This window comes from Leguminivora glycinivorella, chromosome 11, assembly GCF_023078275.1.
Source record: "Leguminivora glycinivorella isolate SPB_JAAS2020 chromosome 11, LegGlyc_1.1, whole genome shotgun sequence".
Classification (NCBI taxonomy): Eukaryota; Metazoa; Arthropoda; class Insecta; order Lepidoptera; family Tortricidae; genus Leguminivora; species Leguminivora glycinivorella.
Window position 1 is genome coordinate 3,209,996 of NC_062981.1, and position 24,005 is coordinate 3,234,000.

Genomic DNA, 24,005 nt, shown 5'->3' on the forward strand with positions numbered 1-24,005 from the left:
ATATTGTCCATAATGGTCACCTGTCACGTGGCGTGTCGTCGCGCACGGTCCCAATACAGACTGTCTGTAGTTTTTATGGAAATTACAATGTCGATCGACGTCCAGTTTCAATGCGGAGGCACACTGACATTTTATCCCGCCAGGTGGAGCCTGTGCAAGTGTCATTCATATGTGTGAGAGAGAAAAATCATATCTGTGCAATGGACTAATAGGGTGGCGCCATCTGGCATAACCTTTGAGTGTGCCTGCTCTTTGGTTTGCATCCCATCTGTATATCAGCCTTAATTTAGAAATTCTATTTCGATTTTTTGTATTTTCTAAGGCTGCTAGCGTTTTAGCATTTCTCATTAGATTTAGGTAATGGGAAGGTTCAGAAAATAAACTCTAATCGGTATAAAAATATGTTTTATTAAATGAATAAATAGAAAAATACATACATTTATACTTGCACCAACCCATAAAAATCACATTAAAATATCAGTCTACAAATATCAACAATATTCAGTGCTAAACATTAAAACAACTTAATAAAAACTTAAACCACTTTAAATGCATTAAGGTATGTACTTCTTCTTAAAAACATAGTTTTATAATAATTAATGCATATTTTGTGGAATAAGATCAGCCTAGACGAGCAACTTATTCAAAATCTAATTAAATTTGATTTATGTTAATACTTAAAATAGAGATGCAAAAAATATATCCAAGAATTCTCCAATAAAGCCAGTCTCGCTATTAAATCATGTTTGTACTTATAGACTTCAAACGAGATCGACAATCTAATTGCCAACTTAGTTTATGATCAAATCGTAATCGGATCGACCCGTCCAGGCTGGACTAGCTATAACATTGGGGCAACAACATATCGGGGCAGTCTGTCAGCTTAGTTTGGAACCCTGCAGGGAGGCTTGTAGCCCCCGAAGAGCTCCTGCAGGTGCTGCGCTACGGACAAGCATAGTCCTTCCTGGCGCGGCGCTGCCACTACTTGGATGCCGAGCGGGATGCCGTCTGGGTTTAGACCCAGTGGTACCTGGAATAAAATGTAATATGACTTGTTAGATAGTGTCCTCAATCAGATACATATATAGTCCGCAATGAGTAACTGCACTTGCGATTATTGCGGACTATATAGATAAGTACTATCACGCGGTATAAGCGCTGACGAGAATAAACATGTCAGAGTCAGCTGGCACTGTCTAATATTGAGTAAATTTAAATAAAAAATGTTGATTAGCTCTAGTCACAACCATTGATGAGCCTACCTACCTATTTGCAATAATCATTACATACTGATAACGCACCTGAGCAGCGGGGAACTTGATGGCGTTGAGCACGCCCCAGTACGCGAAGTTGAAGGGCCGGAGTAGTAGGGAATAGTGGTACGGTGCCACCATGGGCGCTGACGGGAATAGGAGAACGCCGGAATCACCCAGGACCGTCTGGAAACAAGCAAAATCATCAATCAAGAACTAAAATTGTGTCGCTTACGGCTTATTTTCAAACCTGGGTAAATCCATTTTGCTTTAAGGTTGAATATATAAAAAATATAATATGGTCTAAAAGATAATCAACCTTATAGCAAAATGGATTTACCCAGTTTTGAAGTTAAGCGACAAAATTATGGGTAATGAAATATCGATAGTTATTTGTTAGATTTACTCCTGTAGTGGGGGATAACACACGACACGAACAGTCGAACATATACAATTTAGTTTTAACTACGCGCCTAATTCCCGGAGGCAGACACTGCGGATTTCCACTGGGTGCGATCCTGACATACATATTCTTTTTCTTTCACTTTTTTTAACTTGTTCAACTTGGTTCAAGTTTGAGTTCAACTACAAATAAGTAGGTATATATATATATATATATATATATATATATATATATATATATATATATATATATATATATATATATATATATATATATATATATATATATATATACAATATATATATATATATATATATATATATATATATATATATATGTATTGTTGACCGTGAGATCTTCGACCATCTTGACAGCGAGCGGGATGCCAGCAGTTTTGTTGATTCAACTACAAGATAGTGCCCCTGTGTAAATACATGTGGAGTTCCATATATAAATGGTTCTTATGCTTTATATTTATGTTGGATTTAAAACTAAAAAGCATAATAAAAGGTCCCTTTGGAAAGTTACATACGTCAACTATTTGTTTACCGTTAAATCTTCAATCATTTTGGCAGTGAGCGCCTCGGCCCACTCAGCATTAACCGACGGTAGCACTTGTTCGTCCAACAACTTCAAGATGGCGGCGAGAGTGTACGGTGACGTTCCGATCAGCTGTAACAATTTAAGATACATTACATTAGTTACACGATTTTCTTCAAATAATTTTTAAGATAAGTAGTATGAGTTTTTATTTGTAAGATTTTTAGTTTAAGTGTTTATTTGTAAGTTAGACTTATATTGACCGGGATATAGACCGTGATTACCTTTTTGATTTTTGTCGAGCTCCCGATATTTCGACGCAGTTGCATGCATCATGATCACGGAAAACTGTTTAGTTTGATATAAGTCTAATGAAAATAACCGTGAATCATTCAAAACTCTTATTTGTAAGTTTTTGCTATGTTGTTGTTTGTTAAGATAAATAATTGTATTCTTATAATTTTTCGTATAGATACTCATCAGATGGTATTTCGCGCAGTTGTAACTTTAAAACTGCTTAAGATATAGCCTGGTCAGATTCTTTATAGTGGAGTAGTAGATGGAAAATGTAATCATTTGATGGATAAAGTTTTGAACAGACGATTCAAGTAGGATGTAGTGTGTGGAAGCCACGATATTCACACGGGTCACATACGTATTTATTACTATAGAAACAAAAATTGTTACCTTCTTCCCTAATTCAGTCTGTCCCCAATGATGGACAAAACCCTCCTTTCCACCTATCCCGGTCTTAACCCATGTACCACCAGTTCCTATCAAAGGCAAGAATCATCTTGTCAACTCCGTCTAGGTTTCCCGAGACATTACCTTCTTCCCCAATTCTGTGAGTCCGTGAGCTTCTCCCTTATTATTAGTGAGCATGCGAGGAAAACTCTATTTCCACAGTAATCCCATAGTGAGAACATATGGTCAAACCATCTGTGGTAGTAGGGCTGTGGTGAGACGTGTCACAAACAGCTTGGTTTACTATATACATATATCATCATTCTCCTTGCGTTATCCCGGAATTTGCCACGGCTTATGGGAGCCTGGGGTCTGCTGTGACAACTAATTCCAAGATTTAGCATAGGCACTAGTTTTACGAAAGCGACTGCCATCTGACCTTCCAACCCGAAGGGTAACTAGGCCTTATTGGAATTAGTCCGGTTTCCTCACGATATTTTCCTTCACCGAAAAGCGACTGGCAAATATCAAATGACATTTCGCACATAAGTTCTGAAAAACTCATTGTTACGAGCCGGGGTTCGAACCCGCGACCTCCGGATCGAAAATCGCACGCTACTACCGCTAGGCCACCAGCGCTTACTATAAATAGAGAGATATAAATTACCTTCTTCCCTACTTCTGTGATTTCTGTGAGTATTAGTAGTTTTATTGAAACGTACCTTCTTCCCAAGTTCAGTGAGTCCATGAGCTTCTCCCTTATTATTAGTGAGCATGCGAGGAGCTCTCAGTTTCCTCTGTGGTAGTAGGGCTGTGGTGAGACGTGTCGCGAACAGCTTGGTTTACTATACTTCTGTGATTTCTGTGAGTATTAGTAGTGCTTTATTGAAACGTACCTTCTTCCCTAGTTCAGCTAGTCCATGAGCTTCTCCCTTATTATTAGTGAGCATGCGGGGGAAGCTCTCAGTTTCCTTGCTCATGCCGTGTTTCCACAGCGCGAACATGTGGTCGAAACCTCTGTGGTAGTAGGGCTGTGGGGATGACGCAGTGAGGCGGGTCACGTCGGACAGCTTAGCTACTACTCTGGAAGTGAAATTAATCGTTTTTAACCTCCGACGCAAAAACGACGTGGTGTTATAAGTTTGACGTGTCTGTCTATCTGTCTGTCTGTCCGTCTGTCTGTTTGTCTGTCTGTTTGTCTGTCTGTCTGTGTGTGTGTCTGTCTGTGGCATCGTAGCTCCCGAACGGATGAACCGATTTCGATTAAGTTTTTTTTTGTTTGAAAGCTGAGTTAGTCGGGAGTGTTCATAGCCATGTTTAATGAAAATCGGTCTACTATGTCGCGGTCGGGGGTTTTAACAAAATTTGAATTTTGTAGTTAGGTTAAAGAAGAGGCAATTAATGTTTTGGAGCATAGAGCATAACGGCCCAGCCACCATAGCCGGGCACCGTTAATCAAATATTTAACTTCGATAATCGTTAATCCGTTACTAAAAAAGTTAACTTCGTTAATCGTTAATGCGATACATTTCAACAAATTTAACGTAAGTTAAAGTTAATCGATAATCCGTTAACGCGTGACAAAAAAATATTTTTACTGTAGGTATATATTTAGTTGTATCAGTAATCCACTATAATGTATTATATTACTGTAAAAGCCCGAATTACAGCAAGCCTATTGAACTCTAGGCTACATGTGGAAGGCAGCCCAACTAACAAAAATTAGTCTTATAGTGGCTTATAATGCCAAAAATAGTACTCTTATAATAACCTTGTAAACCCTTTACAAGAGGGCATTTGGGCACACCTTATAAGGCCAAAAACCTTATATCCCCCTTGTAGTTGCTATATTATTAGCTTTCTTATCTTGTATGTGCTTTATTATGGCATGCAATAAGAAAGTTAACCTTATAATGGCAAGAAAAGTGCTTTTAAAAGGCTAATGTACTAATAAGAATCATATTTAAAGCTTTAATAAAGGCAATTATACTTATAAGAATCATATTCAAAGCTTTAATAAGGGCAATAGCTCTTGTACACGTTTTGTGATCATCAGATATAAGGGAGTAAAACTCATAACGGCGAAACAGGATGCTGTTTTAAAAGTTTATTGTGCTTTTCGTAGTGATTTATGTGTACATCATCATCAAGTCATCCATTTTGCAAGTTAGTAAACGGTAAGTTAACTTTTACATATTACAATTATTTGCTTATTTATTATGAAAACTGTGTGGGAATCCAATTTCATGGTGAAATGTGATATAAAATGTGTTGTATTATTAATGCGCCCTTGTATTTCAACGGTTTTGTACTAAAAATGCGGTTAATTAATTTTGACATGTCTTGAGCAAGGCTGTTATAAGAGTAAAAGCAGTAAGCACATCATTTACAAATACTCTATAAGAGTAAAAACTTTATAATAGCCACCGGTGTTACTTATGATTCGCCATTTTATATATCTTTAGGGTTCCTTCTCACAATTAGTGAAATCCCGAACCTTACCATCTACTTAGTTAAATATTTGTAACGGATACCAGTTAAAAATTCATAACGTTATCGTTAGAGAGCAGATTTCAGGTAGCGATTTAAATATTAATATGAATATGACTCGCATACAATATTTATTATTTTTTCTACACACGAAAAAATGTATGGGAACATAAAAGTAAAACCCTTTTTGGATGCTTTTGTGAATATTGGGCAAAAATTATAATGATAATAAATAAAAATTAAAAAAATATTTATTTATACTTATTTCTTTAATATTTCTTCTGCGCATTGCACAGTAAAAACTTCTATTATGGCTCAAAGAATATAAAAATGAAAATAATTCGCTTCTTATATACCTATATTTAAATTGAAAGTCCATTATTTAGAATAAAATACTTTTTTTTAAATTTAGTTTGTTGAAAAAATAACATTAATTTTATCTAATTATTCAGTGAAGTTTGTGGTGTGCGATGTAGGTAATAATAATAGATTATAAACCACATGACATGTATTTAAAAAATTGCACTAGTCGTACTTGGCGCAAAACTTTGAAATTGCATTTTTGTTCGAAAGACCGTTCTTTTTAAACCGGTATTTTGGGGAGCGCTTTGATAAAGGTTTGGTTCGATTAACCGGCATAGAACAAAATAAAACCATGTAGTCCGCAGCATGTCACTCATGTCAGGTAATACTGATATTTTCAATATTTCATTAGGAAGTTATACCTAGAATTTTCAATTTAAAACAAACTTGTGCTTCGGAATATTTAATCTTCTGGTGCCTTATTTTATTACTTCCTATTGATTTATTGTAAATTCTGAGTCAAATACTCTATTTGATATTTATTATTATGGTTATTGTTACAGAATCTGTGGATGAGATACATAGTCAGCCGTTTTTAGTGACGTGAAGATGACAACTCTTCTCCTCCTCTTAGTAAGTAAGTGCTATTGAAAACCACAGACGATTTCAGTACCGCCATCATGATGGACTTTGTGACGATAACTATAAACAGCCTAGCCTAAGACTTCAAATAAATATTTTATTTTTATTACAGATGAACTACAAAACGGCACATATTCTGATGGAGAAAATCAGTCACAATCATTACTTACACCCAAAAATAAACCCGGAGTGGTGGATCAAAAAACATGCAAAATGGAAGAGGACGCAGGAAATAGTTTAGGTTGTAAAAAAATCACACCAAGCAAAGATGGCGCTGATAATTCAAAACAAGAAAACGAAAAACAATATATCTTTTGTGAATTTGATGAAGACCTCGATAAAAGAAACTACTTATTATTTTGGAAATTTACTGATAGGTTAATTACAATTTCTACCACCGTGTAGGCGCTCTGAAGAATATATTAATATTTTGAAGTATGTAGACTCATTGAAACAGCAACATCGTGAGCAATAGAACTGAAAATATTAATCTTATAAAGTTACTTGTATCGGTTTGGTTTCGTTGCACATAAATAAATATCTTAAAAACAGTGAGTTTGTCTTTATTTGTCCTCAATTTTAATCTGTCTTAGTCCCAAAAGGACTACATATACAATCGGTTTCTTCTTAAAATAGCCGAACATTGTATTCACTTATTCAGATCGTCCACATTCACAATGATAATCCGCAATAAAAGATTTTTTTTATTTCAGACCAAAGTCCATAAAGTAAGGAATACACTTTTGGAACTTATTCTAATAAAGTTAATCTTAAAAATTAATATTAGTAGGTACTGATGGATAAAAAAACTGAGTGCCTTGGTAATCTCTTGGTAGTCTCTTATACGCTCAGTTATGTATAATTGGCCACCTCCGAGTGCATGCTAGTCTGGTATAACCGGTGGACACTCTATTTAATAATGTAAACATTGTAAAACATGGAAACAATGGACCAGTTACATTTGCCCTCCAGTCGAGATCTGCCCCGCGGCCCCGCTGTATATACCTTAACATTTTTCACCGCAGAGCTACAGACACCTTAAATAAGAACAAAAAATATAATTATTAAGCTAAATCCAAACTCAATTCATCGTTTAACGATATACCTGTATTACTGTCACTGCTGCTTGCCTGCATATTCTTATAATTATTCCATAATGGCATCCTCTACGGAACCACTAATCGATAAGTTGGGATCAGATTGTTCACATTCGCTGGATTTTCAAAATGACGAATCAAGTTTTATAAAAACTTTTAATACGACACTTTCAAGAATAATGCCTTTATAATTATTGTATAAGAGAAAATGTATTGCTTTAATTCTTTTAAACACTTTATAAAATGCTATAATTTGTTTGCTGGATAGACGTTTTATAATATGCTCCTATGAGGCATAAAGCATCATAGTTATCTTATGCATTACTTTTATAAGAATAATTGGCCATAACAAAAGCTTTTATAGTGCTTTGAATATTATACAGCGAAAAGGCATTTTAAATGGCTTCTATAAGAATACATATTTTTAAACCCTTATTGCAGTCATATAAATTGGACTTATTAACGTGTACATGGCCAAGTTATAAGAGTAAATGTACTATTGGCCAAATCCTCTTATAATGAGCTACTATAAGAGTAAATATTTTTAAACCCTTATTGCAGTCATATAAATTGGACTTATTAACGTGTACATGGCCAAGTTATAAGAGTAAATGTACTATTGGCCAAATCCTCTTATAATGAGCTACTATAAGAGTAAATATTTTAAAACCCTTATTGCAGTCATATAAATTTGACTTATTAACGTGTACATGGCCAAATTATAAGAGTAAATGTACTATTAGGCCAAATTCTCTTATAATGAGCCGCTATAAGGAACTCTGGCATAATGAATGCTATTTTAAAACTACTATGAGTGTTTAGCCCTTATAGATTGATTTTATAAGGATATTTTGTTTGTTGGGAGTGATTGCCTGAGCTACTGCCAAGAACTGTGTCAGGAGAGCTGCAAGATCACAGCAGGCGGAAGCCGGGTAGAAGCTAGGGAAGAGAATGTGGTCTTAAATTGGGCTCGAATTTGCTGCCCTGTCACTAGAACCACAGTATAATATTTATATTATATTATATTTATATTATATTTATATTTTATATTTTATATTTATTTATTTGGAGATCCAACAGCTATGACATAAGTATATAAAACACAGTAGACACAGGAAGCCAATTACAGGAACTCACTGGTAGTGACAATTTGTATAAAATAGGTACTAAAGTTGCGCACTATCGCAACCACAAGTGAACAAAACTGACGTACATATCAAATTATACACTAGTCAACATAATAAAGTATTGAACTATAAAATGAGATCAAACTGTCGTACATATTAACTTATACACTAACTTAAACACATTACACAAGTTATACAATACTAAAATGAGATCACAAAATCAAGTATTAACTATGCAGTAGGAAGGCAACGGCACACTCACTCAAAGGTCACAAAATATTTCTGCACTAATTTACGCCTCACGTTTGGGATTTTACAGTTGAATACATCGATATCAAAATCTTTAGATGTTTCATTTAGTTTGCGGCTTGCACGTGGTAAGAAACTATTTTGCCTGTATTTGGAAGATGCATTTTTTATCTGAATTGGAGGATGATATCTTTTCGAACGAGTGGGGGCATTAAAGTATAGTTTACTTAGCAAGTCAGGACAATCAATTACGCCACTAGTAATACTTAGAAGATATGTGGTATCGGCTATATCTCGACGTTTTTGTAAAGAAATAAGATGGTGATGCTTACATATTTTAAGATAATTGGAGGAACTGTAGGGATATTTTAACTTATAGCAAAGGTGTTTGATAAATTTTTGCTGAATGCGTTCAATTCTGTCAATGTATGTATTGTAGCAAGGGTTCCAGACCTGAGATGCGTATTCCAACTTACTTCTAACAAAGGAACAATAAAGTATTTTGAGCGTCTTGGCTTGAGTAAAATTAATAGAATTACGCATTATAAAACCTAGTGCTTTATAAGCGCCACTAATTATGTTGTTAATATGACTATCAAAAATAAGTTTAGTATCGTGTATAACTCCTAGGTCTCTCATAGATGGTACTTTCTTAAGAACAGTTGCCATGGTAAAACTTAGGATTCATCGAATCAACGTTGGTAAAAGCGAACCCATGTGAACAACAATTCTTTAGGTAATATTTGGGCTTTTGGCGATCAAAATCGGTAAAAGCTGGGATTTACCGGTTAAATTCTAGGATTTTCCGTACTTCGGACTTTTACAGTAGCGTGTTTTTCGCGGCGCTGCCCTGCTAAATTAACGATTAACGGACTCGGAGAAATTTAACGGAAGTTAACGAGTCCGTTAACATTTTTTAGAGTTAACTTAAAAGTTAATCCGTTAATCGAAATGTTAACTTCGTTAATTAACGATTAACGGATTAACGAGTTAATGCCCAGCTATGCCAGCCACGACATTGGTCTAAGCGCGACAGCGGTGTGCGACAGCCATACGTGCGAATGAAAAGTCCCATCGCTGTGTCTCGCTTAAATATATGGCCGCCGCTCACCGCTATCGCGCTTAGCCCAGTCGTGGCAGCGCCGTAAGGCTGCCTAGCGATTTGCGAGTGAGTTGAAAGTGAGATTGAACTCACCTCGTGTTCAACAGTGTGATAGGGTTCTATCACACAGTTATCTGTTAGGATAAATCCTGACTTCATTGATCAAGCAAAAAATTTACAAACTGAACCAGGTTTTGATTCACAAACTGCCTTTAGTGGTTCGAAAACTAGAATCTTAAGCGTTGAGAGATTACTAGGCACTGGGCGACACAAGTTTATCAATGGCCACCAATGCGATGTTGATAATACTACCTACTCGTGAAATAACCTAACCACAAAATCAAATTTTTGAATAAACCCCCGACTGCGACATAGCAAACCGATTTTCATGAGACATGGCTAAGAACACTCCCGACTAACTCAGCTTTCAGACAAAAAACTAACTCTAAATCGGTTCATCCGTTCGGGAGCTACGATGCCACAGACAGACAAACAGATAGACAGACAGACACGTCAAACTTATAACACCCCTTCGTTTTTGCGTCGGGGGTTAAAAATATAAATCTAACCAAAATGTATAATATGTAATGTATCATTCAAAATTATCATAGGAGAAAAGCCAATGATTTTTTTATCATAGCAACACTTACTTTTCTCCTGCAGAAGTGTCACAATAGTTGCCACATGCAAAATGGGTTAAATAAGCGGTGCCACTGTTATTAGGGTTCCGTACCTCAAAAGGAAAAAACGGAACCCTTATAGGATCACTTTGTTGTCCGTCTGTCCGTCCGTCCGTCCGTCTGTCAAGACCCTTTTTCTCAGGAACGCGTGGAGGTATGAAGCTGAAATTTATATCAATTACTCAAGTCTACTGTCCCTTGAAGCTGTGAAAAAATCAAACTTCTAAGCCAACGCAATCAAAAGATACAGCCGTTTATGCCGCAAATTTTCGACACTTGCAAGGGAATCAAAACCTACAGGGTGCTTCCCGTGAACTCAGAATCTTGAAATTTGGTACGAAGCAACGTCTTATAGCATAGATAAAGGAAAAATTACGAAAACCATAAATTTTTAGTTACATCACATAATATATGTAAACCTTGCAGGTTTGTACGGAACCCTCGGTGCGCGAGTCCGACTCGCACTTGGCCGGTTTTTTTTTTTTCTATTCCTTTAATTTTTGCCAAGTATAATTTGAAGGATGAAGACAGTTTTTAACCCCCGACGCAAAAACGACGGGGTGTTATAAGTTTGACGTGTCTGTCCGTGTGTATGTCTGTCTGTGTGTCTGTCTGTGGCATTGTAGCTCTCGAACGGAGGAAACGATTTTGATTAAGTTTTTTTTGTTTTATGAAAATCGGTGCAATATGTCGCGGCCGGGGGTTTTTTGTAAAATTTTAATTTTGTGGTTAGGTTCATATTCTTACGTAAAAAATGTATGGTCAGGTCAGGTCAGGTCAATTATAAACCGAGTGGTCACTCACTGGTTCATGGCGTCTCGTAACTCGGCGCTGATGGGGCTCACGCGCAGGTCCTGCGCCGTGTCCACGTAGTACACCTTCACGTTCTGACAATACAGTTTCAGTTCAGTTTTATTCAACCAAATATTATATCGTCGTCACACAAAATAGGCGCAAAATTATAAATAAATAATAAATAAATATTGGGGACACCTTACACAGGCCAACTTAGCCCCAAACTAAGCAAAGCTTGTACTATGGGTGCTAAGCGACGATATACATACTTAAATAGATAAATACATACTTACATACATAGAAAACATCCATGACTCAGGAACAAATATTTATGCTCATCACACAAATAAATGCCCTTACCGGGATTCGAACCCAGGACCGCGGCTTAGCAGGCAGGGTCACTACCGACTGAGCCAGACCGGTCGTCAAGTCGATTATGATGTCGAGTTGCGGCAACCAAGCCCGCGTATACCTATAACCACCTCTGTGTCTATGTCTGTCTGTCTGTCTGTCTGTGTGTGTGTCTGTCTGTGGCATCGTAGTTTTCGAACGGTTGAACCGATTTTGATTTAGTTTCTTTTGTCTGAAAGCTGAGTTAGTCGGGAGTGTTCTTAGCCATTGTTTATATTTTTAACCCCCGATGCAAAAACGTTATAAGTTTGACGTGTCTGTCTGTCTGTCTGTCTGTCTGCGGCATCGGCATCGTAGCTCCCGAATGGATGAACCGATTTAGAGTTAGTTTCTTTTGTCTGAAAGCTGAGTTAGTTGGGAGTGTTCTTAGCCATGTTTCATGAAAATCAGTCTACTATGTCGCGGACGGGGTTATTTTCAAAATTTTAATTTTATAAATAATGGGCTTACTCTTGGCTACAGACTAGCCAAAGGCAAAGACGTGGCCTACGATGAAGTGAGCTCGCCTAGAAGATGCCTGTTCAGTGTTCACCCTTGATTTGAAGGTTGCCGGGTTATATGAGCTCGAAAATATAGCCGCTGGCAATAATAATTCTTAGCGTAATAATGAGATATTGAGTATTATACTGCGAAAATAAACTGAAAATGTAACCAAAGAAGGGGATAAATAAGATGTTTTAGTTGTCTACGAGACCCACAGAAAAGGGAGTGGCCAAATTATTTTAGGGCAATGTATTACTGCGAATGAACTGTAGGTACAAATGGACACCGCCATATGAAGGTGCATCGAGTATGGTGTTCTTATGGTATATCTTATAACGTAAGATTAAATAACAAGTGAATTACCTTCATATTTACTTCTCTGTCCAAGCCAAGTTCTTTAGCCTTGTCGCCGGCGACTATTTTCGTCAACGGCGCGAGGTCCTCGACGTGTTTGCTGATGAACCCGATGGAAGCCATAGTCGGGTCTAACCCGGTGCGCAGAGCAGAGCCTGGGTAAGAGGTCACCTTAGTGCTTGTTTCCTTTTCAATGTAGCCCACATAAACATAGTAACATTAGTTATAGAAAAATCGAGCTCTGAAGTTGACGCAGAAATATGGTTATTTGTTATACAAGGGTGCAAAGACTGCAAAGTCGAGTAAGTGAAAGGATTCTATAGTTAACCACGAGCAAAGCGAGTGATTCGAGAATAGATCCTGAACTTGGCGAGTTTTTCAACACACGAGAAGTAAATAGTTTAATTGTTTGTTTTACAAGGCGGCAAAATTGTTTTACCGCACATGCCAATATTGATACCGGAGCAAGCGAAAGATTCCAATATAAAGATTCCAAAAAGTAGAATCTTGAGCGTTTCGAGGGTTTCAAGACACGAAGGTGAAACAAACATTTCCACCGAGTGAAACAAAATTTTTCACCACACCAACAAACAAAATACTAAATGTAAAATATCAAACGAAATCAAATCCATCAATCAATTAAACATTTATGATTCCAAATCATCATCATCATCAGCTTAAGACATTAAAGTAATTTTTTTTATGAAATATTGCTATCCATTTTCTAATAAGTAATCAGGAAAGCCTTTACTAGTTGGTGTGGTGAAAAAGTTTTTATTGGACTTTAGCCGCGCGCGTTAGTCGATGTTTTTGGCAGTCAAATGATAAAACTGTTTTTTATTTTCTACTAGCTTTTGCCCGCGGCTTCGCTCGCGTTAGAAAGAGACAAAAAGTAGCCTATGTCACTCTCCATCCCTTCAACTATCGGCACTTAAAAAATCACGTCAATTCGTCGCTCCGTTTTGCCGTGAAGGACGGACAAACAAACAGGCACACACACTTTCCCATTTATAATATTAGTATAATATAATATAGGGATGTGTCAAATTAAAGTAGGTTACCTTTAAGGCTGGTGTATCCAGCGGTGGGGTTAAGCGCGAACAGACCGCAGTAGAAGGCAGGCATCCGAGTCGATCCACCGATGTCGGAACCTAAAACATGTGGTATAGTTTAGTTTTTACACATACAGTACACGTTCCTATACAAATCAATATCAACTGGGTGGTTCACTCGTCGTCATTGAGCTTCATATAGACAGCTCAAGATTTTGCATTTGATTTTCGGAACATTGCAATATTTGGCCGATCTGCTGAATTCATGCTGCGACCCGTACAGTGTTGTTGGTTTGATCAATGATCACACTAAGTATTATGGGCATCTTAGAGACGATGCAATAAGAATATCGGTAGCGAGTCTCGTCTTTGGTGAGTTCTGCGGGTCTCTTGCAGACGACTGGGGGTGTATTATGTAGGTACAACTAACTTACACAGTGATATCGGAGAGGCGAGCGCGGAATGGAGAGCTGCTTCTCCGCCGCTTGAACCGCCGACGGTGCGACCCGTATGGTACGGGTTGCGGGTCTGCCCTATTACCATGTTGCGGGTCTCCTGCCTGCAAAACATTGGTTATGATATTTATAGAGTTCACAAACTCATTCAACAGTTAATAAGTGCATGAAAAACGAGGAAGAAATAAGAGTTGCGCATGTTTGAATCAGGTCTTTACGATACTTAGGCCATACGTTACTGATGGCCACAGAGATGGCGACAGAGCCTTTTACCAGGCGGACGTATTCCGCTCTATGGCCTAGTATATCATACTCAGTACTATCACACCTCGGACACTGGCGATCAAATACATGAAAGAGGCGCGTTCCTAGCACACAGTCTAAGCTCGTGTCGGTGATCGCGTACTATGCTTGTATGAGTGAAATATGACTGGTCGACTGTTCGCGTTTTTGACAGGCGGTAACTGTGAGGTAACCGAGAGGGGGTGTGCGGCACTTTCAGCGGGAAGCGGGAGTGGCCATACTGTACGATAGTACTCTGTGTGTCATGCTCAGTATGTATCTTACCACTTGTTAATCTCTGGCACGTTAGTAACCGCCACGGCAATGGCGCCAGCGTTTTTCAGCAAGCGGACACATACCGCGTCTTCTGAGGCCCGCACATTAGCTCGGTGTGTGATGCCAAGTGGGTGTAGTAGGCCGGCTACTGCATGACTCTCTTTGGCCGTGAATGGGACACCTTAAAACAAAACAATACTATAGGAAGTAGGGCACAGCGGATATCATCTCGCTCGAATCTAAAGCAGAGCCCAACTGGGGTAGTATACCTCCGCCTTTCAGAAGACCGCAGCCAAGTATCACTAGACCCTACTCAAAGTGTTGTATTCCTGCCGGTGAGTAAAGCTGCCAGAGCTCAACGAGGGTGCGGTGTGCTGGTGACGGAAGGACCTACGTACGGAACTAATTTGTTCCGTCTATTGTCCTTGTAACTTGTACACTCCTTTTTACTTGTATAAGTTGTGTAAATACTTAACATCAAAAAGGAGCGTACATGTTTCTAATGAGTTGGCAACGCGCATGTGACACTCCTTGAGTTGCGGGCGTCCATAGGTTACGGTGACCGCTTTCCATCAGGCAGACCGTATGCTTGATTGCCAGTATTGCCACCGACGTAGTATTAAAAAAAAACACATCTTAGTCGATAACACGTCCCTGCGACATCTATACCACTTGTTCGGTCCGGTCATACAAAAAGTCTAGAAAACAAACGTAAGGCGACAAGTTGTTCAAATTTCCTGTTTAAAGGCATTTTATATTTCGCGCCTTGTTCGTATTTCGTATCTGACTAGAAAGTGGGAACTTAGAATATAGTCTGTTTATTACTTGGTGAAAGAAGCAGCGGAACGGTTAGAATTAAATTGCGGAGAAAGTGAAAGGTGCAGGTACTGCAACAGATTGGAGCACGTACATACTCGATATACTGAGAATTTTATGACATTAACTTAAGACGCTACAGGAGGGGTCAATTCTCCATACAAACGCGCTCGACTATTTCCTCCCTGGTTTTTGAAGATAGAGCAATTATTTTTTAAACATACTTTTTTTTTTGTGTCGGACCGTTTTGATTTTTTTGCTATTTTTATGAGAGTTCGGTACGCTCGTGTATCGTAAAAACTGTCTATATGAACATTACTTTAGGTTACGTAAATATGTAATTATTTTTTACTATACTACGCTACACCGCACTAAGTTTCTTTACGATAATATGTTTTTGAGCCCCACGAAACAGGCTAAGCCTAGTGTGGGGTTCACCGTTTTTGATCTTTGTTGGTATGCCATTCTGTTAAACAAATTTATTGATTGATATTGATTGATAACTTTAAAGTATTTTTATATATTTCAAAAAGAGTCCCCAACCATTTGATATTTCCTGGTGCGATTTTTGTATGAGAATTTGATATTTCAATATGAATCTCACGCCATGCCAGCTCTCCTAAAAGTATTACATGCGTCTCACATTTTGCTTGACGAGAGAGTGAGACACAATGCACACCTTTTTTAAGGTAGTAAATGTCTTGAAAGTGATGTCTTACCTAAGAAAGGTTTCTGTTCAAAATACTGATCCGGGAGTCCATTTTCTATCTGCTTGTCTATTTCTCTTGCCTCTTTAATTGCTTCGTCGAACCTCTGGTCCACTACTGCATTTAACACTGGATTTACCTAAAATCATTGAAAGAATATAAAAAAGTCTGCTTACTATATACTAACTGCGGGACCTTGGGCTCTGGAGGCGAAGGAGTTTATAAGGGATTTGGGCCGGCGGCTGAGGGACAAGGGATGTGACCCTCGGTCCGGATCGTACCTGGTCCAACAGATCTCATTGGCTATTCAGCGTGGTAACGCTGCCGGTGTGATGGGGACATTTGAACCGGGTACGATTCGGGACGGTTTCATTTAGCTTAAAGTTATTATTTTATATATGACGAAGCCTGTTGCGGATATCATCATTGGTTTGTTTGACGAAGCATGTTGTTGATTTGGATTTGTGGCCAGATGACGAAGCCTGCGTTGCGGATGAATTTTCGCATGGGAGTAGTGTTAAGTACTGTTTTATTTTAAGGTTGGAAATTATACTAAGTACAAAAAGTTGATGTAAGACGCGCTTGGCATCCGTTGGCTCGTTGGATGGACGACATCTGGAAAATTGCGGGTCACAATTGGATGAGACTAGCTCAGGACCGGGAGAAGTGGCGTACTAGAAGATAGGACTACGTTCGGCAGTGGGCGATAAAAGGGCTGATATTCTGATGATGATGATGATAATAAAGTACAAAAAGTAAACTAACTGCCTTGAAGCAACAATGTTATATTGATTTTTAACAAATAATCGGAGTAAATTACTCTATTCTATTAAGGTTCTATTGCTGCGTTCTAGCAGAACATTGCATTAACGGTTCTTTGAGCAGGAACACAGTAACTGTAGTTTATTTTATAAGTATTTCATACTAAATAGGTACTAGTTATACAAAACAAACAACATGTTTAGGTACTAAGTTGAACTTTGGACCTGCTTGTAGTATTTTTGCATACTGTTTAATATTCAATCACAAACTGCAATGACTACTTGATTAAACTTACAATCAATATCATTAAGTATGTTACACAGAACACTACATTCTGTACAAGTGTATAGTACACAACAGAAGGAGGTAGGCAAAAGAGAGATTAAAAATAAATTCAACATCAAGTAACAGACATTGCCTTACCAAAATATTTGTGTGTTCCTGCCGGTGAGTAAGGCTGCCAAAGCTCAACGAGGGTGCGGTGTCCTGGCGACGGAAGGACCTATGGAACTAATTTGTTCCTCCTTGGAACTTGTACACTCCTTTTTGCTGTGTACTTAACACAGCAAAAGGGAATGTACAAGTTTGTAATGAGTTGGCAACGCGCACGTGACACTCCTTGAGTTGCAGGCGTCCATAGGTGTCGGTGACTGCTTTCCATCAGGCGGACTGTATGCTTGTTTGCCACCGACGTAGTATAAAAAAAAATCTTAAAATGTCCAGACTTACAGCTTGTATCCTCTCCACACAAGCCCGCACCAACTCCTCAGACTTCAACGTCTTATTCCTGATCCTCTTAGCCAACTCCACCGCACTCTCCGCCAGCATCGCGTGCCTCGCTTCCAAGTCAGGTACAGCCTGGCGTTCTCCATCCCAAATGAATGCGAATACCAAGTCAATGACTAGGTCCAAGTAGTAACGGAAGAAGAGGAATGCATGCTTCAACATGTTGAAAGCCATGCCTTTAAGTATTTTACTTGTTTTGTTGGGTCTCTGAAAGGAATACAGAATGAGATGTCCATTTGTACTGAGTCAACTATGTATGGTAGGCAAGTAAATACAGCACCTATAATCATCATAAGACAGAAAATAATGAAAATCAAGTCATAGAGCAGTAGGAAGCTAGACAGTATGGAATACGTAGGTACTTAACTACTTGACTAAATCAAAGAAAAAGTACCATCATTAAATATTCAGAAAATAAATATGAGTAAGTAAAATCAATGTTAATTAGGCATTTTCCTTTAACACGTTCGACGCCGGTGACACAGCGTCTGTGATCAAAAAATCCTTACTCCTATGCCAGTGACACATATGTGTGTTTTAATTTATGAGCCTTTTTGTTGCCAAATTTCAAATTAAATAAAAAATGATTGAACATACAGTTATGTTATTCAAAATTAAATCTAAATACGCTTTGGTTTCAAAATTTGTAAGTTTTTGATATTGCACAAGATTACCTTTATACAGTGCCGGGTGGCACAAATATGTGTCATTTTTAAGACAGATTTCAGCGGTTCTCAAAATTTTCATTGGAACTTACTATAGATTGCACAGCCAATATGAAATAAGTTAACAATTTAGTACTAATTTTGTATTAATAGTATTTCGTACGATATTAATAGTATTTCGTACGATTGTAACATAATTAAGATTTTAATAAACCGTGTTTAGGCCAGTTTTACTGACTAAACTTATGGAACTTTTTTATCACAATTAATTTCCAATTTAGGTAATAACTTTTCTTAGTACTTGGATAGGGTTTGAGTTCCGGATATCCGAATTATCCGGATATCCGTTGAATTTGAGATCAGGATCCGAGGTCTCATCGGATCCGGATAAAACGGATAATACGGATCCGTTAAACATGGGCATCGATCCACACCAGAAAGAATTTTCGAATGAAATTTATGAATTAATCCCTGTATTTTGTCGCGTAAAATGTTTATTCACATTTGTTTAATTCAAATACTACAGAATATCAAGCTAGGTTAGGTTCGGTACATTACGCCATGCAATTAATCCATAAAACTATATGTATTAATGTTAACAAACTAAATAAAATGAACAGTAAAGTAAACCATAGTTTTTAAAACTGTTTTCGTTACTAACTGGATGTATCCCCCAGGAATAACGATAAATTATTAATTTTCTATAAAGCAGAAACGGTTGCCATGATGTTCTTTAGCTTAGTGATTAATTAAAGATCATGGAGGTAATTATGTAATTACATACGTAATCATTTTATTAGCTCATTTCAAATCCAATATTTTTTTTGTATTTAATGAGATGGGAGGCAAACTAGCACACCCAAACCACCAGAATAGGGTTGCAAAAAAAGGTTTTTTTTCTGGCTTGAAAAAAACATGAAAAAAAACAGTTTTTTTTCTGAGGTATGTTTTTTTTCTAAAGTACGAAATCTCAAAATTTGCAAAATAGTTAATACTTTTATACGGTTTTTTAGACTTAATGTTAACTATTAAACGAATTTAATCAAATCCTTTAATTTCTGGTCTTCCATGGTGCTCGATTTTTTTTCATGTTTTTTTTTCATAATTCTGAAAAAAAAAACATTTGGTTTTTTTTCTATTTACAACCCTACACCAGAAGGATTGGAGTGCACCTCCATAATACTTTTTGTGTAGATAGTTAGATACATACATATTGACACTCCCGGGTCCAACGCAATAAAATTATATTATTTTAACTTTTTTTCCTACATCTGCAATTTTGCATGGATATCATTATAGGCTGTGGTTACGGATTTGACGCCCCAGGAAAACGGAGGTACTAGAACAGGTTCACTAGAACAACACTAAATTACCCTGCATTAGCTTATGTATGTTAAACAAAAAATATTGGCCTACTGTTTAATGTTATATGCTGTAGAATGGGAGTGACATTCATTGTGAATTTGTAACTTCAAACTCTAGTAAATCCATTCTGCTTTTTTTTGTAATCATCCTTAAAACCGAATCGATTTATCCGAGTTGAAGTTAAGCGACACAATTGTGTTAAAAGTCCGTATATTTATTATGTCGTTTTGTGAGTTTAAATCATTTTATTTCAGTAACAGCAGCTTAGATTTGACGAAACCCCTATAAAAAGTGACCATTTCAACACGGATCCATTTTATCCTAAATATCCGAATATCCGGATCCGGCAAATTTTAAGATCCGAAATATCCGGATCCGAAAAATCGGCGGATATTGCAAACCCTATACTTGGGGTACTGAACTTGTCTAAAAGGCAGTAAATATGAGAAATTTTGACAAATGTTAATAAGAGTTTTGAATGATTCACGGTTATTTTCATTAGACTTATATTGACCGGGATATAGACCGTGATTACCTTTTTGATTTTGTTTTTGAATGTTAATAACTTAAATTATAATAGCAGTATTATTCCCTATTATAGATAAAAATAATCGATATATCAGTCACAATTTTTAAATGGACATTTTCGGCCGCCTCCTAAGTATCTATGTGTATAATAATCTATGTTGAGTTCATTAGTGCTAAAGTTTGAGAAACACTGAGTGATAAAGTAATTACTTACGGTTTTCTTCCATTTTGTGAGTTTTAAACTATTTTTCCGTCTTTTTCGAGCATTAGCACCATCCCACAGCACGTCAGAGAGATGACTGACGCCGCGAAATCAAAATAATCGCATTTTAGTAATTTACCTCTGAACTATGCCAGTTGACACATACCTTGTGACCATGTTATTCCTATGCCAGTAACACAAATATGTGACTACGATAATTACGCCCGGCATAGCTAAAGGGCTTAGTGAAACGCTGCCGGCGTCGAACGTGTTAATTTTTATCAAAATAACCTGTTGAGATTTATTCATTTATTCAACATAACTACAATATAAATTTACAGCCGGAGCCAAAGCATTTATACTGGAAACATTATTACAATTGAATATACAAATCATATAGGAACGTAACGTACAAGAGATGACTCAACTATACCTTGATGATCATTATTATCAAATTATCATTAATATATGACTTGATTTCTAATTTTAATACAAAAGCTATAGAGCATATTGTCACTACTTTGAAAATATCTCGTATCTCATGCTTCTCCTCAAAGTTAAAACGCAGTAAGTCTATATGCATTCCATACATACTACAATTTTCTTTTCATTGACAGACGAAGATACAAGTTTTTTCAAAGTAGTGACAATATTGTGGGCATCAATTAGAATACAATATGAAATTACAGTCGTCAATTATTTGTAGCAATACAGAATTTGAGAATAAGAATCACCAAACTACCAAGCCACTAAATCAACCTACCAAATCCCATGAACCATTCAGAAAGTCAGTCGTTTCAAAAACGTGCGGGTCAAACAAACTTACCTTCTTTTAACGAATACATCCAACTCATTAAAATTTTGCGTCGTGAATAATCAAATGCAACACTTGTGATTCCAGTATGCATATGCATCAGGCAAGGCTAAAACTGGTAAATAAAAATGAAAATCCGGCTTCGTATATATATTATACTTACTTTTTCTTTGATCCCTTTGTCAATCTTGTTAGTGCACATTTTGCTTTTAATCACAAAAGATAATAACTAAATAGATAAATGATAGGATCTTTCTAAAGTAGCATTAAAATTAAATTAGAGTTAGAGACATTAAAATGAAAGTCCGTAAGTACTTTTGCTTTTGCACACTTTGCACTTTGTTTGACAGCTGAAATGACAGTGACAACGCAACTTTGATTTGGTCCGTATTGTAATGCGATGTCCATATTGTAATGCTAAAATTAGAAAAAAATCTTCATTTCGATGTTCGTTTTGCTTTGTTTTCATGCTAACGGTACTTACTTCTTACATTCGGTTTTTATTTCGCGCGATAGTCAAGGAGACAATATGATTATCACGCCTTTGCTATACTATGACTATGCTACTAGTGACAAAGCTAATGAACCGTCTACATTACTGTAGAACCGGCTACTTTCTTTGATAAGCGGTTGACCTAGTTAAAATAGTAATTTAAGTAAATATAGCAGGTCCAACAAATTTGTAACCCGAAAAAGGTGCCAAATTCAAATTATCTAAGGGTAATAAATATTTACCGCTTTTTCCTAGTGGACTATAGGTGTCGTGACCAACGCGAAACTATAGAGCCCCAAGAATATTCCCCTGCGGCAACACTGGCGGCGCCCTCTGGGTGGAGCCATAGTAAGTATCTCAAAGTTGTCAAACTACGTGCCACGTAGACATTCCACGAGGCGCGAGAAACGCGCCAGTACTTAAAAGTGTAACACACAGTGAAGTGATCCACGTGCTATCCAGATATTGCAGAGACGACTAAAGCTAAGTATTTATTTATACTTGGTGGCTCACAGTGGTGTAATGGTATCTCTTACAATTGTTTCCATATCTAACTAAAGGCTATTACCTCGATTATCTTAGTAACAGACAAGGCGCACTAAAGGTGCCACTAGGTGCCGAGTTGTCTATCTAAATAGTAAGTATGGTACTCAATCCTGGAAGACTAGTTCTCCAGAGGCGCAAGCAGACAAGGCACGCAAAAGGTGCCGGTAAGTGACAGGTAGACACACTTAGAATAAGCATGCATGCTCAATCATGGTGAGACCGCGGCGTGCTCGGCTCAGCCCGGGGGTCGAGGTCGCCGGGGGTCGAGGGGCACGTCGGCGGCGTACCTGGCTCAGCCCGGGGGTCGAGGTCGCCGGGGGTCGAGAGGTACGTCGACGGCTCACTGTTCTCAATCCTGGTAAGACTAGATCGCCAGAGGGTGAGGTGCAAGTCCACGGCGTGCTCGGCTCAGCCCGGGGTCGAGGTCGCCGGGGGTCGAGGGGCACGTCGGCGGCGTACCTGGCTCAGCCCGGGGGTCGAGGTCGCCGGGGGTCGAGAGGTACGCCGACGGCCCTCACTGTTATCAATCCTGGAAGACGAGTTCTCCAGAAGAGTCGGTATGATAGGTACGAGGGTGTTGACAGTTCAGCACGTCCTCACACCCGCCGAGCTCCAGATAGACGTGCCGTAGTGTGGCGGTACGTCTCGACTATCCACTTGGGCGTGTAGGCGTCCGAGGAAGATGTATTTGGTGTACCCTGTCTGGTTGAATAAGATCAATCCTTAGTATGAGTAGTATGACGATGATGTATGTTCTAAGGGACGGTTGTTAGGAGAATACCATATTCATGAGCACTTAAAACCCACAGATCACGGAGTGACAATCAGCCGCCGTAACATAAAAGCAAGCGAAGCAGATCAGAGGCTCACCTGGCCCCGAGAAGGTTGGGACAGCGTGAGCGTGGATGAGGAATCATCTATAGAAATGTCAGGTATGTATACCATGCATTCTGTTTGGTGGTCAGTATATATATTGACCACACACACACAAATAAGTTGCCATCCTTCTCCTTTACGGACTCGTAAATGTACCGTAGGCGGCTAGGAGAGGGGTGGCGACAATTGGTGGTTAGTGCTGGGATTGAACAGATATAGAATCAAGGCATAACCTAAAATGAATGCAAGGTATACTATCCTAACATTAAACGTATTATTCTAAGAAAAATAACATGTGTGTGTCAATAGTAACAAAAATTGCAAGATTTGTACTTTAAGTACACGTGCGGAATCATATAATTACAGGGTCTGGTTCAACATCAATTTTGGCTCATTTAGTTATGAAAGTTACTTCAAGAGCTCAATAAGTGAAGACTTTTAAGAATAAAGTAATTTCATTGACTGTGTAATACGGCAGGATATGAGAAAATACATCATGGCGTACTCTCTCGGCTAAAGGATGGTTTACTTACTTATAAGATACATTTTATTCCCCGTATAAGAAAAAAGGCTCAATTGTTATAAATAATGTTTAAAAAATAAAAGTATGAAGATTTCAGTATTCGTCCGAATTTATGAAATTAAAAATTCATTATTCAAAAATAAAAGGTCATGTTTTTGAACAAAGTTGCTTCAGTTGCTTCCGGGATACGTCACGAATACGTCTCTGATTGGCCAAAAGCGAAACATGGCGGCCATCGCGCCAT

The 24,005-nt window shown here is 37.8% G+C and overlaps 1 protein-coding gene across 2 annotated transcripts; it reads right to left on the bottom strand.

Annotated features, from left to right (window-relative positions):
* Positions 1 to 390: 390 nt before the first annotated feature.
* On the bottom strand, positions 391 to 21,581 carry LOC125231223 (fatty-acid amide hydrolase 2-like). 2 transcript variants are annotated; one of them, XM_048136602.1, is made up of 12 exons: positions 21,487 to 21,581; positions 17,693 to 17,956; positions 16,214 to 16,340; positions 14,688 to 14,859; positions 14,100 to 14,224; positions 13,675 to 13,764; positions 12,623 to 12,768; positions 11,375 to 11,457; positions 3,777 to 3,963; positions 2,206 to 2,328; positions 1,302 to 1,439; positions 391 to 1,030 (listed from the first exon to the last, which is right to left on the bottom strand). In XM_048136602.1, the coding sequence occupies exons 1-12, from the start codon at positions 21,523 to 21,525 to the stop codon at positions 884 to 886; spliced, it is 1,641 nt and encodes a 546-aa protein (XP_047992559.1). In that variant the 5' UTR covers positions 21,526 to 21,581; the 3' UTR covers positions 391 to 883. The 2 variants fall into 2 exon arrangements, with proteins under 2 accessions (XP_047992559.1, XP_047992560.1); XM_048136603.1 differs by lacking the exon at positions 21,487 to 21,581 and adding an exon at positions 21,336 to 21,408.
* Positions 21,582 to 24,005: the final 2,424 nt, after the last annotated feature.

Coding starts and splice junctions, on each gene's coding strand:
- LOC125231223 (XM_048136602.1), bottom strand. CDS start 21,525: ATGTGCACTAACAAGATTGACAAAGGGATCAAAGAAAAA. Junction 17,957..21,486: donor ACAAAGGGATCAAAGAAAAA/GTAAGTATAATA, acceptor TATTCCTTTCAG/AGACCCAACAAAACAAGTAA. Junction 13,765..14,099: donor CGCCTCTCCGATATCACTGT/GTAAGTTAGTTG, acceptor CACATGTTTTAG/GTTCCGACATCGGTGGATCG.